At 53.1% G+C, this 13,245-nt stretch overlaps 2 protein-coding genes across 2 annotated transcripts; both read right to left on the minus strand.

Annotated features, from left to right (window-relative positions):
• Positions 1–1,321: 1,321 nt before the first annotated feature.
• On the minus strand, positions 1,322–2,453 carry HRG_00764 (reverse transcriptase (RNA-dependent DNA polymerase) domain-containing protein; the record flags this gene model as incomplete). The annotated part of the gene is made up of 4 exons (XM_044859235.1): positions 1,322–1,617; positions 1,991–2,064; positions 2,114–2,289; positions 2,328–2,453. The coding sequence occupies 4 exons, from the start codon at positions 2,451–2,453 to the stop codon at positions 1,322–1,324; spliced, it is 672 nt and encodes a 223-aa protein (XP_044725635.1).
• Positions 2,454–7,029: 4,576 nt separating this feature from the next.
• On the minus strand, positions 7,030–10,086 carry HRG_00765 (PIF1-like helicase domain-containing protein; the record flags this gene model as incomplete). Its single annotated transcript, XM_044859236.1, has 10 exons — positions 7,030–7,115; positions 7,168–7,441; positions 7,490–7,509; positions 7,558–7,585; positions 7,768–7,830; positions 7,879–8,372; positions 8,415–8,969; positions 9,012–9,327; positions 9,376–9,532; positions 9,905–10,086. 10 exons carry the CDS (start codon positions 10,084–10,086, stop codon positions 7,030–7,032), a joined length of 2,175 nt encoding a protein of 724 aa, XP_044725636.1.
• Between the last annotated feature and the right edge of the window lie 3,159 nt (positions 10,087–13,245).

Raw genomic sequence — 13,245 nt, forward strand, 5'->3', positions numbered from 1 at the left:
ACGAAGTCACGACCAATAATAGCACGACCGAGCGGCAGAGGCTCAGCAGCAGCAGCAGCGGTAGTGTCAACGAAGGCAAAGCTATGGTCCAGACGGCCTTGGACCTGCTGAGCGTATCCCGTCAAGAGATCCAGAGACTTAGCCGAGCGGTTGTCGAGCGAAATGCGACCATTGATGAACAGCGACAGATGATTCAAGTACTGAATCAGCACGTGAAAGAAACGGGGGAAGGAATGAAGCATCTGCACAACGGGCTTCGTTAAGTCCGAGTGCAGCTCGAGACCTTGGCTACTCAGCATCCTCTGTTCATAACAGTCCGCAGGTGTCATACGCGAATGCTGCACGGACATCACCGTCGAGTCAATCAATGAATCGTGGCAACCTATCATCGACACCATTAACCGTAAGTGTTGCGATTGAACCTACTTCTATTCTATTCTGTCTGACAGCTCTCAACATACATATATACATAGCGGCACGTCCGTGCCACTATCCAGTGACTCACCACTTGTAGGTGCTGCCTAAACATGTCTTGGTCCATGTCTCAACACTCCCCTAGAGCTGTCAGACTTCAACCAATACAATGGCAACGCTATTCATAGCGTATGGGTCCAATTCCAATCCTCCTCCTGTTCCTCTCGAAAGCATCCCTAGGCAGAGGCTTGGTCATCCCATCTGCTAGCATATTCTCCCCTGGAACCCAGTAGACTTGAATTCTCCCTTCCTTGACCTCATCAACGACGTGATGAAATGCTATATCAACATGCTTGATTTTCGACGTGTTCGATACTCCTCGGGTCAGCTGTACAGCTCCCTTATTATCTCCAAGCAGTAGTGGCACTGTTTGCTCCCCCTTTCCTTCCAGTTCTGCAAGTAGTCGACGTCCCCAGAGAGCAGCTTTTGTGGCCTCCCCCATCCCAACATACTCTGCTTCTGTCGTAGATCTTGCCACTGATTTCATCTTCTTGCTATACGTCATGACGGCGCCTCCGTAGACCATAAAGATGAACCCCAGGATACTCTTCCGGTCCCTTGATCAGTAGCGTAGTCGGTGTCAGAGAACGCTTCCCATCTTGCAGGCCTGCAGAGCCGACGTGCCCTTCGATGTTGTGGTCAATGGAATAATAGTCGATATCGCTGCCTTCGACTCCTTGTGCGTGCTCATTATTTCCGCCATATGTGATACCGTGGTGAATAGTCCTGCTGACATAACCCAATATTCGTAGCAAAGCCTTCCAGTGGTTCCAGCATGCCTCTACCGTGAAAGATGCCATTCTGTTAACTGCGAATATAATGTCGAACCTCGTATTGCATAGCCAAATCAGCTTTCGAGCAATTCCACGTATTTCAACCATTCGTCATGGTTCAGAGGCCGTCCCGGTTCCTCAACGAGCTTCCGTATAGCTCCAGGTTCCATGGGGGTTGCGTGCTTCATTGAGTCGTCGTAGAGAAATTCTGCCACGATTTCCTTCGCAAATTGTGATTGATCAATCATCAGCTTTCCTTTGTGCCTTTGAATCCGAATTCCGAGAATGTTCTCTGCTTCTCCGAGGTCTTTCATCTCAAATCTTCCCTTCAGCTTTTCCTTGACCCGTTCAATGGCAACCTCGTCCCCCCCTGTAATCATAAGGCAATTGATATACGGGCCCAACCACTTTACTACACGGGCGCTCCTTACACGGGCTGTATGGACGACCGGCCAGCCCCACCAACACGGCCCGTCAGCCCACCAAAGGCGGTGAGACCACCACAACACACGCATTCGCTCACTAAGATGACATCTTCTACCGCTAATCTGATAACCTTGTCATCACTACTTCAATGAATTAATACGATGCGGCCGTCCGGCTCTTTAACGCTATCTAAAGGTACTCCAAGAATCGGTCCAGAATTCGAGAAGAAATTATGCAACAGACATCGACATATGTGCACAGTCAGAACCTACCGTTAGTCCGTTACAGGCGCGAGGATGGCCAGCTTTCCAACGTACCCTGCGAAGATGCCATGGATCTAGTCACCCTCTCGCTCGTCCGAACAATAACACACTCACTGATGCCTGTCTCGCTGCGCGGGTTCGGTGCAGTCGAGTTCGCCGAGGCAGCGGGCGGCTTACGGGAACCCGAACGACCAGTCGAGCTTGGTCGCGGCGCTTGCCTCGTCATCACTTATGAGCTCCCACTGCGACCGTTGCCTCCGTACGCTCGGCCGACTTCTGCGCCCAGTAGCCCGAGCGCCTGTCGTCTTGCCCGGCCTGAGGATGGCCGTCTTCTTGCCCGTCACTGTCTGACTCTTTCGGCGTCGGCTACCCGCTCGATTAACCACCATACTCGTAGGGACAGGCTGTACCGTATTCTTCGGTCGTCCACGAAGGCTCGTTGCGATCCTGGGATCCAGGATTCGGCGGTAAGGGTCCCGTGAAGAAGGCTCCCGTAGATGCCACCGTGGGTGGACATCCCACCTCCTTAGGAACTCACCTGCTTCCAATTTGCAGTAGATCGTATGGCGGCAAGGGATCCCCAGTTGCCAGGATACGGAACAGTTCTCGCCGCAGTCTCCGATTGGTTCTGGCCAAGGGCGAGACCTGCTTGGTATCGCTTTCAAGGCGTAGCGGTGTTCCCTGGCTATGAGATTAAGCCCTGTTGAGATGCAGTCATGCGGAGCTCGCCCAGGTACTCAGAACCAGGGCTAGAGTAGGTACGCGTGGTTAAAACTTCATCTTGTGCACAATTGTCGATAAAATCTCGTTCCTGATCACCCAACATGCCCTCTATCGCCTCGATGAGCCCAAATAGATGGTTCATTCCATTGAGCAGATAGCTCTTGACGTTGTTGTTGCTTGCCTCCGTGCCAGACGTGACGCGAATACCGAAGTTACGATGCTTTTGATGAAGCACTGAGACCATTGCGGGCTCAGGGCAAGTAGGTATTGTAAAGGTAGATCAGAATGGCCTCCTGGTCATCGAACTCGTCGCATAAGCGCACCCAAACCTTCTCGTAGTCTTCCTTTGTCTCTGCGAAAACCACGAGCTTCCACATTTCAAGGACACCACGGTAGTTGTGGGTACGGTCGTGGAGACGTTGCTCCGAGACAGCGGCTCGTCTTGTCTCCCGCCGCAAGGACCGCCTCCTTGTCGCGCGAATTTAACGTTGCCTGCGATTGCTCAGTATTAGAGCCACCGTCGCTGTCTTCCTTGGCGTGCTTCCACTTGCGCTTGGCGTTAAGTAGTACGTTCGAGTTGATATGGAAGATACAAAGCTGTTGTTGAGCGTCTGGAAACTGATCTTCCAGTGCCGCCTTCATCTGTTGGTCGAAGTCCGTGATCACAACGTTGGGTAGTTGAATTCCATGCCTCTCAACCAACTGCCTAATCCCTTCAGCGAGGAATTGGAAGCCTTCACGCCTTTCGTTATCGATCAAGCCGAAAGCAGCGTTGTAGACCGACTTGAGGCAAGTTTGACCCGTCGCCTGGAAGAGCGGGAGCTTGAAGCGATTTGTGTTGTAAGTGTTGTCGAAGCTTATCACCTCCGGGAAGCGTTTCCACATACGGATACAGTATGGAAAGGTCCATACCAACCCAACAAGGCGGTCAGGTTCGGTCTCTGACCACTTGGCGATATAGGGGATGCCCCTCTCGTCGAAAAGCTTGATTAACGCGGCTGTGGGGCTCATTCCGCCAAGATTCTCGCGGCGCAGAAGCGCCCTGGCGTTATATATGTCCCTTCTCATATAGACGGTTCCTGGGTGGCTGTCCCGAACAAGTCCCCCTACATCACGTGCCCGGATGCCAACTCGCCGGCTTGTTGTTTCGATTGTTGCCTTGACAGGGTTTGTAAGTCTTCGGTGAACTGGGTGCGCGGAGGCTAATACTCCGTTCGTGGTTATGTTGGCCGTGCTCAGGGTCGGGAAATGCTCGTAGCGTCCACATATAGCTGTTCTCTGCCAAGCCTTCCGCGATCACCTTCCACTTGCAGCCGGACTTGCGTGACCGCCTCTGGCGAAGCCCAGTCCCCTCAGACGGGCGTGGCTGACCGTACCGATCGCACTCCAATACGTATCGCGTCTTTCTGGCTCGACTCCCAGTTCCATTTCGCCTGACAACGCCAAACCCGTTCGTTTTTGCGAATGCGTTCACCTCGGCGTGAAGGGCCTCGATCGATGGAGCTGCAGTACCGGGGATTTGTGGATTGGGAATAGGTTCAACGTCGCTATAATCCCCACACTCGGCGTCGGAGAAGCCGTTCCACTCTTCGTACTCCTGTCCATCTTGGCTCAACGATGATACTAGTGGAGTGGGCGACGCAATACGGCCGTGGCAATCGTCTCCACGTTCCCAAATAGCTTGCCGTGGGCCGGACGCTTCTCGACACTTGGCCAACTCGCGAGCCAATAAGGAATCTGTCTCCGCCAGCTCCCAGGCCAAGGTCAAGGCAGGCTGGAAGCGGGCCACAACCTGCTTGCGGGCATCGACTTCCTCCACCCTCAAGAGGCAGCGTAGACGCTGTCTCTCGAGTTTGTCTGCATCAGGAATTCCTGTGGTGAACAACCGCCGAGCCCCACCTCCTCGGAAGCTATCATCCAAGAATATTTGTGACTGACGTAGTTTCCACCAGGGCTCGTCGACGCCACGAGAGCCGTGTGGTCTTGGCAGGCTAGTGAAGTAGCTTTCTGGCCATGTCGCGAAGAGATTGTATAACGCATCATCGTCGTTAAGGCCGTAATACGGTTCAGGATTGAAAGGAGGCTGAGCCCGAGCCCGTGATGCAAGTCTACGGCGCTTGCATGGAGGCAAGCCCGGAAGGGATCTACTACAGCCGTCGCCGCTGTTGGCAGCAGTTGGGTCTTCGTGCAATGTCATGCCGGTTGGTGCTTAACCGAATGATTGCTCAGACGGAAAGTTGGTTGTGGGAGAGTTAGTTGTCACTACAGAACTGGCAGCTGGGATGTCACCCCTTCTGCCAGGTGGTGGGGCTACAGACCCTGCCACGTGCAAGGACCAGGCGGCAGAATTTTTGGCCCAATTAAAAACCGCCGCCCGTGTAAGGAGCGCCCGTGTAGTAAAGTGGTTGGGCCCGTATATCAATTGCCAATCATAAAGTCATCCACGTGCACGCCGATGATTACCCCCGACTCTGTATGTCTGAATATTGTCGGGTCCACTGTCATCGGTGAGAAACCAATCTCCTTGAGATATTCTGATATTAGCAAATACCACATCCTTGCAGCTTGCTTCAATCCGTACAAACTCTTCAGGATCTGAACCTATTTCCCGAAATATTGCTGGAGCTCAGTTGGCACTTTCATGAAGATCCTTTCCTTTAGGTCTGCTGCAAGGAACGCAGCCACAGCATCCATCTGGTATACCTTCCAGCCTTTCTTCGCCGCTAAAGCTAGAATGATCCTCATCGCATCGAGCCGGATCGTGGGTGCGAAGGTTTCCTCGTAATTGATCCCGTGTTTCTGTGTGAACCTCTCGCGACTAGACGTGCTTTATACCGTAGTATCTTCCTTCTTTGTCTTTCTTGTGATCAAACACAAGCTTGGCATCAACTACTTCTTCTCCGTGCACGTCAACTTCGTTGATTTCCTCCGAGAATGTCTGTCGTCGAATGAGATTCTGAACTTCCTCATCTATAGCTCCTACCCATTGATCCTTCTCACTGCCTTCCATCGCCTGTCGGAAGGTAAGTTTTTTCGGGTCGAAGTCGTACAGGTCTGTATTAGGCTGGAGAAGCGTCCTTGCTACCATGGCTCTTTCCTTCCTGCCACTCTCCCTCGCTTCTTCAGACGTTCTGCCATGCGCTGTTCTTCTCTTTGCCGCCATTCCAGCTGTGCTCGCTGCTTCTCTGCTCTTTGAGTGCCACGGCCTCTCGTCGAATCTGGGATCTTGTTTTCGGCAGACTCCTTTCAGGAGAGGTTATATCCGCCTCCCTGTATTGACAATGATTGTGTCTCCTGTAGCTCTTCCTCCGAATCTGCAGTGTCTTGGTCGGTCGGGTTCCCATCCGCTGCTTCTCCGGCATCCTCCCAGCTTCTGTAGCTTCCTGGTCCATAGTCCTATCCCTGACCGAATCTTCGGCATCAGAGTCATCATCAGTGAGCTCCTTGCTCCTTTTTCTCTTCCTTCTCATCGTCATACTGCGATTGTGATTCTTGGCTGATTTCATTGTCCATATACTTGCTCTCATCGAATTCCACGAATCGAACCTCGTGGACCTTCTTATCAGCTGGGTTCCAGACTAGATAGATTTTATCTGTCTCCTCTTTGTATCCAACAAAACTCCTTGCCATGCTCTTTTCAGAAGCTTTGTTCTCTTTTCTTTGGGAATAAATACCCAGGCAGGACATCCGAACACTCTCAAGTGCCCTGATCTTGGCTTCTCTCCACGCCATAACTCCCATGGGCTTTTAGCCATTCCCTTGACAACTCCTATTTCTCAGATAGGCCGCTGTTGCGTTCGAAAACTCCCAGTATGCTGCCGGGAGGTCCATTTCGTGACGCATAGCAGACCCCTCTCTGATATGGTTCTCATGCTCCTCTCAGAGATACTATTCCTCCGGGTGGTAGCCCACTGTTGGTTCGATCCGAATAGCTCTCCCGTGCAAAATACCCTCATTGCCTCGTTTAGAAACTCCTTTCCGCGATCAAAGCGCATCGCCTTGACCTTTTCGCCTTTTCCGTACTCGCGACACTCTGCCTCTGCAACAACTACCCAGGCTTTGATCTTGTCGGTAATTCTCGTTTTGTCTCTAGAGAAAAAATACTTCGAACACCCGTTAAGTTGCCAAGGCAAGGGGCTTAACGGCAGAATATCCAGCCCGAAGGGTGAATATCATATACCTGCAATTCGCTTTCCTAGGGGGAACCCCTAGAACCCCATTGCCTGCCGCGGGCAACCAGCAGTTTGAACCGCTCCAAATCTGCACTAAGGGATTTGACTGATAGTCAAGAGTCTGCCGCTTTCTTACAGGCTCAACCTAACTATATACTATATATCAACCCCTCCATGCAGCATAGAGGAAGACAACGTTTAGTCAAGGTAGGGTGGTGGATACGGTGAATCGGTCAGCTGTTGACCCTGACGGCGATATTGGTCAGCGAGGCGCATCTTCATCCCTGTCTCATGGTTAGCCATGAATGCAGTACGTAGGAAACGTAGGCGTATAACCTTCCGTCGGCGTGTGGTTATAGAGGCTCTGACGATCGAAAGGCGCCTCAAGGAGTAGGCCTTGCAGCGATGTAACCCTTGAGACGGCAACATAGCTAATCCCGGCCTGGAAGTCGCGTGTAGCGAGATCAGTAACTATTTGATCCTTTGTTAGGCTCTGGCATTTGTGAACAGTGATGGCAAACGCCACCATCAGGGAAACTGCGTGCGAGCAGGTCTCGTTGCCCACCAGGAAATCACGCCTGACTGGGAGGATGGGTGAGATTTTCCTGCCCTCGTTAGTTATTAGATATGGCGGTCCATCGTAGCTATCGAAATCTACCATAATAACGGCTGGGGGATCTTCCGATGGGTCGGCGCCTGCGTTCCAGGCGATATCGTATACAGTACCCTGAGCACCGTTAACCAAGCCAGCTGGCTGCCATAGGTTAGTAGTGAGCATTACCCTGGTGCCCTTAGCAATGGGGAACTTGTTAGATAGATTGCCAGCATTGTCGCTTGGTGCCTGCCCCGCGCCCTTGCCCTGATTCTTTGCCTCCACCTGTATAGCCGGAGCGTTGAGGTGCACCATATGCTCGTGGTTATATTCGTTGACCCGGCCTTTGTAGAGTACACTCGCAAAGCGGTCCTGAAGCTATGGACCTCGCTCTGCGTTAGCCTAGCCTGTACCCGATTGCTAAGAAGGTTCCAGGATGGTATAGATAGCTTGACTTCGCGCAGTTCCTGCAACGCCTGACGGAACTGGGCCTGATCATCACCAGCCTGGCGCTGTACTGTGGTCAGGAAGACGGTACGGTCAAATAACCGGTAGGCCACCTGCCCTCTCCTTTCCAACGAAGACAGGCCGGTGCTCGTCGAATGCAGGGGCTTTTGCCGGACTGGTGGTAACTGGAAGAAATCGCCCACAAGCAGGACGCTCACACCACCAAAGAACTCGAGGTTACGCTGTGGAAAGGCCTGCCGCAGACGGGAGTCGATCCGCGCGAGCTGCTCAAGCCCTAGCATGCTCTTTTCATCGATAACGAGGTATTTGACGTGCCGTAGGCGGGACTGAAGGGCGGCTGCGTCGGCCGGGGGAAGGTCGGTAAAAGTACCACCTATTGGGAGGCGTAGCAACGAATGAATGGTGCTGCCTTGTATCTGGTTGCTCGCAACGCCTGTTGGCGCCACGCGGTAAATAGGGCTAGGATTCGGGAGGGCGGCTGCTTGAAGATGGGAAGAAAGCACCTTGATAAGGAAGGACTTGCCTGTGCCACCACCACCATCAACGTGGAGAAGGACCTGAGTAGGATTTTGCGCCTGGAAGTGACCCATGAATGTGTCGTACACGAGCCGTTGTTGTGGATTCAGCGTATTACGCCAGTGAGGGCCAAGGACCTCCACATCGTTGGCCATGGGGTGGCTAGCGATAAAGTCTTTCCAGTAGCCATCTCGAAGTTCCGGATATGTACCCACATGCCGTGTCCAGTCGTAATTGACGTCGATATCGCGGCGGCCAAGAAGGTCAAGATCTTCCTGAGTAAGGGGGTTGTCAGGTAAAAGGGCGGCGAGGCGAATCCAGTCTTCGTCGTCAAACTCTTCCTCCACAGGCAGAGCCTCGTATTGATCATCTTGAGGCTGTAGTCGGGCCTCTTTTGGCCGGCCGTAATGGTCATCACTATGACTGTGGTGTTGCCAACAATGGGAGAAGGCCTGGACATGAGAACTGAAAACCTGGCCATCAAATGTGAGGAGCTCATCAAACCGCCGATGTGGGTGGTTCAATGTCAGTTTTGCACGGCAGTAATCTGGCCACTGTTGACCTTCTGGATCAGCCAGATAGCGAGGAAAGTAAACCAGCACACGAGGCCTGCCGTTAACGTTGCCTGGCTGCCATTGCTTCCACTTGGAAGGGTCCCTAGGACGGAAATTCCAGCACTTGAGGAAGGAGACATAGCTTAGGTCCGCTAGGGCTTCCGGGCGTTGAGTGTACTTTTCGTAAACGTTGGGGGCCTCGTCAACCTCATCGCCGTCAATACGGAGGGAGCGGGAATGCCTGTCAGGATTACGGCAGTCAACGTACAGGCAGGTTCGTGAGCCTTCCTGTAACGGCAGGCCGAGGAGCAAGTGGCTGACCTCCTGCTTCGAGTAATCCCGCTCAGCAACCAGCTGATTAAGGAGCTTTGACGTGAAAGAAAACCCGGGGCATCAGGGCCTTCCGATCTGGGCAAAAGACTCGCTCTTCTTTTCCGACTTGGAGCAGTATTTGGCCGCGTAATCGATTACCTGCTGGAGGCTCGTGCAGGGCGAAACATCTGTATTGGCTAGCCACGCAACGGTAAGCAAGCGGTTGTAGTGGTTAATCTGGCCATCGTTCCTCTCGCCCCTGAAGTTCCAGTGTTTAGAATGAGGAACCTTGTCAAGGGAGGCTAGCAGGCGCTGTCCGTGAGGAAATCCAAAGCGGCACTCCACCTGCTTGGTATGCTTATTGAGCTGCATACAGTAGTTGTTGCAGCGGTGGCGTTGCACGCGGTTGACCACCATTGATAGGAACTGAACCGTAAGGGCTGCTCCAATAGATTGCCGATCAGGATTCCCTCCAGGCGCCTGTATTCGCTGAGGCTCTGGGTTGACAGCAGATACATGATATCCCCAGATGCGGGCGAATTGCTCCCGGGACTGATCGTTGTCAGGATCTAAGTCTGGGTGGCCGCTTAGCCAATATAGGCCGTGGTGGTGACTGGAACCCCTGCCCTGCCACTCGTAGCGGCCCCAAGAGTCCGTTAGGTTGAACTTCTGCTTCAGGACAATAGTCCTAAATAGCGTATAACGTTTATGGAAGTGGTAAGCAGCGATGTGGGCGTTGTCCCGCAGCAGTTGCCGGGATAGAGCCATCCGCGCCACCTCAGGAGCTGTTTGCCACTCGTCAAATCGAGGCATATGACGGTATAGGGATTCCCAGTGGTAATCGGCTGCACTTGCAGTAGCGAAAAGGCCAGGCTTGCCTAGATTATAGGCATATGCTTCCAATTCCTTCCTTGCTTATACCAATACGGCCGGGTGCCCTGATTACCGCGGCTTGGCGCGTGATTGACTGATCAGCGCCTGAGCCTCCGGCTCGTCAGGCTCAGCCATCGCTTCCTCTAGGTCGGCGCGGGTAAGGGGTTGACGGCGGCTGTCGCGTTGCTTGACGAAGTAGTCACTTCGCTTTCGGACCTGCGCACGTAACATCGTATTGAGGGCGACGAAAGGCCACGTCTTATGGCGGGCAAAACGTCCGTCATGCCATCTCATCGCATGGCCAAGGTAGTCCTGATACGTGATGCTCCGTAAGCGAAGCTCCACGAAGTCGGCCTTGCCGTCAGGGTAGAGGGTAGGGAACGCGAGCGTTAACAGCGGCTGGGAACGGTTGAATTCGTCGATAGGGGTCCTGCGAATGGAAGGCAGTGGCATCTGGTGGTGAGTCTGCGCTACGCGGCATATACTCCAGATCAGTCATGCGCCCAGGTTAAGGGTCCTATTAAGAAATCGGGACTGCAGAGCGTTCAATTCGGTATCAGTGACCTGCAAATTCGGGATCGCTGATGCATCGGCATCGCTAGGGTCCTCTTCCACAACCTCCTCAACGGGACCTTGGGGGACCTCGCCGTCAGCTATGTCAGCCACTTGGCTGGCAATGGAAGCAACTATGCTGCCATCAAGAGGAAGACGTTGCAGGCGATTCTGGCTCACAACGATATCGCGATAGCCCGGGTGGTGACGGTGTAGGTAATGCAGCCAGGCCGACAGGCACGAGCGACGTACCCGGAAATCGCGAGCAAACTGTTGCCGAAAGCGAGGGTCGCCCTCCACATTAGGAGGCCGCAGGAGGACGATATCTAGCTCTTCAGGTAGGACTGGGAGCTCTTCAAAGAGCCTGCCAACATTGCGAAGGAAGTGGACAACGTGACCGCGATATTTGTATTGAGCGCCACGCACCTGCAAGACTTTCACATGTACGTGAACCCTAGCGATGAGCATCTCCTCGACCATCGTTAGATCAGGTAGATTGGCGGGGACTTCCCCAAAATCAAGGTTATTCGCAGCGCTAAAGAAGTAGGGCTCGTCGAGGGCTTTCTTCCTGTCTCGGCCAATGCAGCGACTGCAGATTTTCGAGCTATTTCGCTTCATATCGAACCAACGCTCCTGGCAGCGAATGCAACTATGCACCTTGTCGTCATTCAGGGCAGTATAGAACTCCTGCACAAGAGCCCGATCCTCCTCACTAAGGGCAGGCAAGTTAAGGTCCCCTGTAAAGGGCGGATCAACCATCTGATCGAACTGTCGCTCTTGAGGCTGTGGCCGTGGCCGGGGTTAATGTTGACTTGACGTATAACGGCCGCGGCAATGACTCTGTGGCAGTAATGAAGGAGTGGCAGGAAGCCATTCTTGTGATATAGACGTGCTTAGCACAAAGGGGTGGCAGAAAGAGTGACTTCAGGAATCGGCGTGCCTAGAACCACCGTTGGCAGGCCAGGAGTAGGAGGGATAGGGGAAGATCCCTCTACAGCGCTTGGGGTAGAAGGCCCCTGCGGAGCTCTGAGCATTCCCGTCGGTGCAGGCACCAGGCCACGGAATAAATCAGCCATGGAAGGAGGCTGTAAGGCGTTCGCAGACGCAGGCGTTGGTGCAGTCCGCCTTGGAGGCGTCAGGTTAGCTAGTGAATCGGTCCTCTTCGAGGCTCTGCGTGGCAATGGCTTCGAGGCGATCTTCTGCATTGCGGCGACGACGGCTCGGGATTCGGTTATCCGCTCCTTCGGCGTGCCCTACAGTTAGCGCACTCTGTTGTGAACTTTGTAGGGTCCTTGACGCTTCGAAACTCGACTTCGGGCAGGTCTTGCTTGCAGGTACGGCAGTTGCGGACCGCCTGGGGTGTATCGTTCTCCATCTGACAGTATATATCCACTTCGTATCGACCTAAGTTGCTATATATTGCTCGGGCAGGGAGGCTTTGCGAGGGTTTGGCGGTGCTAGCAGAGCTGGCTGACAGCCGAGAGGTCCAAGACCGTGATAGATCTCAATAGGGAGGCTGTCTTTGCGGTAGTTAGATCAGGTCTAAACAATGTAGGAGGAGACTGTACAGCTTGCCTGGAGGTAAGGTAACCGGGGAATATTGAGAGGTAGGTCGGCCGCGGAGGTGATGTGTGAAACCTAGATACCGTTAGCAAACCAATGCGTTTGATAGATTCGACGGAAAAGAGAAAGAAGTGAAAGCTCTTGGCGAGCCCTTGGAGAGCTCCTGGTTACCTAGTCAACGCTCAGGGTTTATGGTGGGCCTTCATTTGGTGGCGTTATCAGCCGACCAATTCGTTCGCGAGTTGAGCACAGGGGAGGCTAATTGGCCAATCAGAAGAGGTTTTATGCTCGATTCTTTCTGACTGAGTAGAACGCCCTTCGGGCTGAATTAACACGAGAGGAAGGCTCGCCAGCCGCGGCTCGCGCAAAGAAGCCTTTCGGAACGAAATTTGGCGACAAGAGAACCGGAGAAGAGTTGGCTACAGAAGAGAGAGAGAGTTGGCGACAGTAGATAGGAGACAGGAAGAAGAGTGAGGTCGAGATACGAGACACGGCGAGAGACGTAGAGCATTATCGTGAGTGAAACCGAGACAGAGCGTCGGGAAGGCAGGCTAGGCCGCTGGAGGAAAATTTGGTTTAAAAGGCGCAAACTCAAAGGGCGTGGAGAGACGGCAGGTTGAAGAGAGATGTGAGGGGTAATGCATGTCTGGGCGAGTGGAAGGCTCGGAAAATTTACATGTGCTACCGGTATAAGTCGTAGGTATAAACAGAATAAGGAGTATATTGGGAAGTTTTGACTTGATCGTCTTCATGAAAAGGAGAACAAGAAGAGAAGAGAATGTGCTATTCGAGCCTTTGGCAGTTGATTTTGAGGATGATGAGACATGTTGTCATGTTGTATTGTTTCGTTTGATGCTTTAAAGTTCAGAGAATATTCTTGGGCGGACGTCGGGCGCGCAGTGGTCGGGAAGATATCGACGCGGGAGGTCTGATAGAGCCAGAGGCGGATGTGTCTTGGTGATTGACCTGTTCGGTGTCCGTCTC

Source organism: Hirsutella rhossiliensis (assembly GCF_020360975.1).
Source record: "Hirsutella rhossiliensis strain HR02 chromosome Unknown scaffold00001, whole genome shotgun sequence".
Taxonomy (NCBI): domain Eukaryota; kingdom Fungi; phylum Ascomycota; class Sordariomycetes; order Hypocreales; family Ophiocordycipitaceae; genus Hirsutella; species Hirsutella rhossiliensis.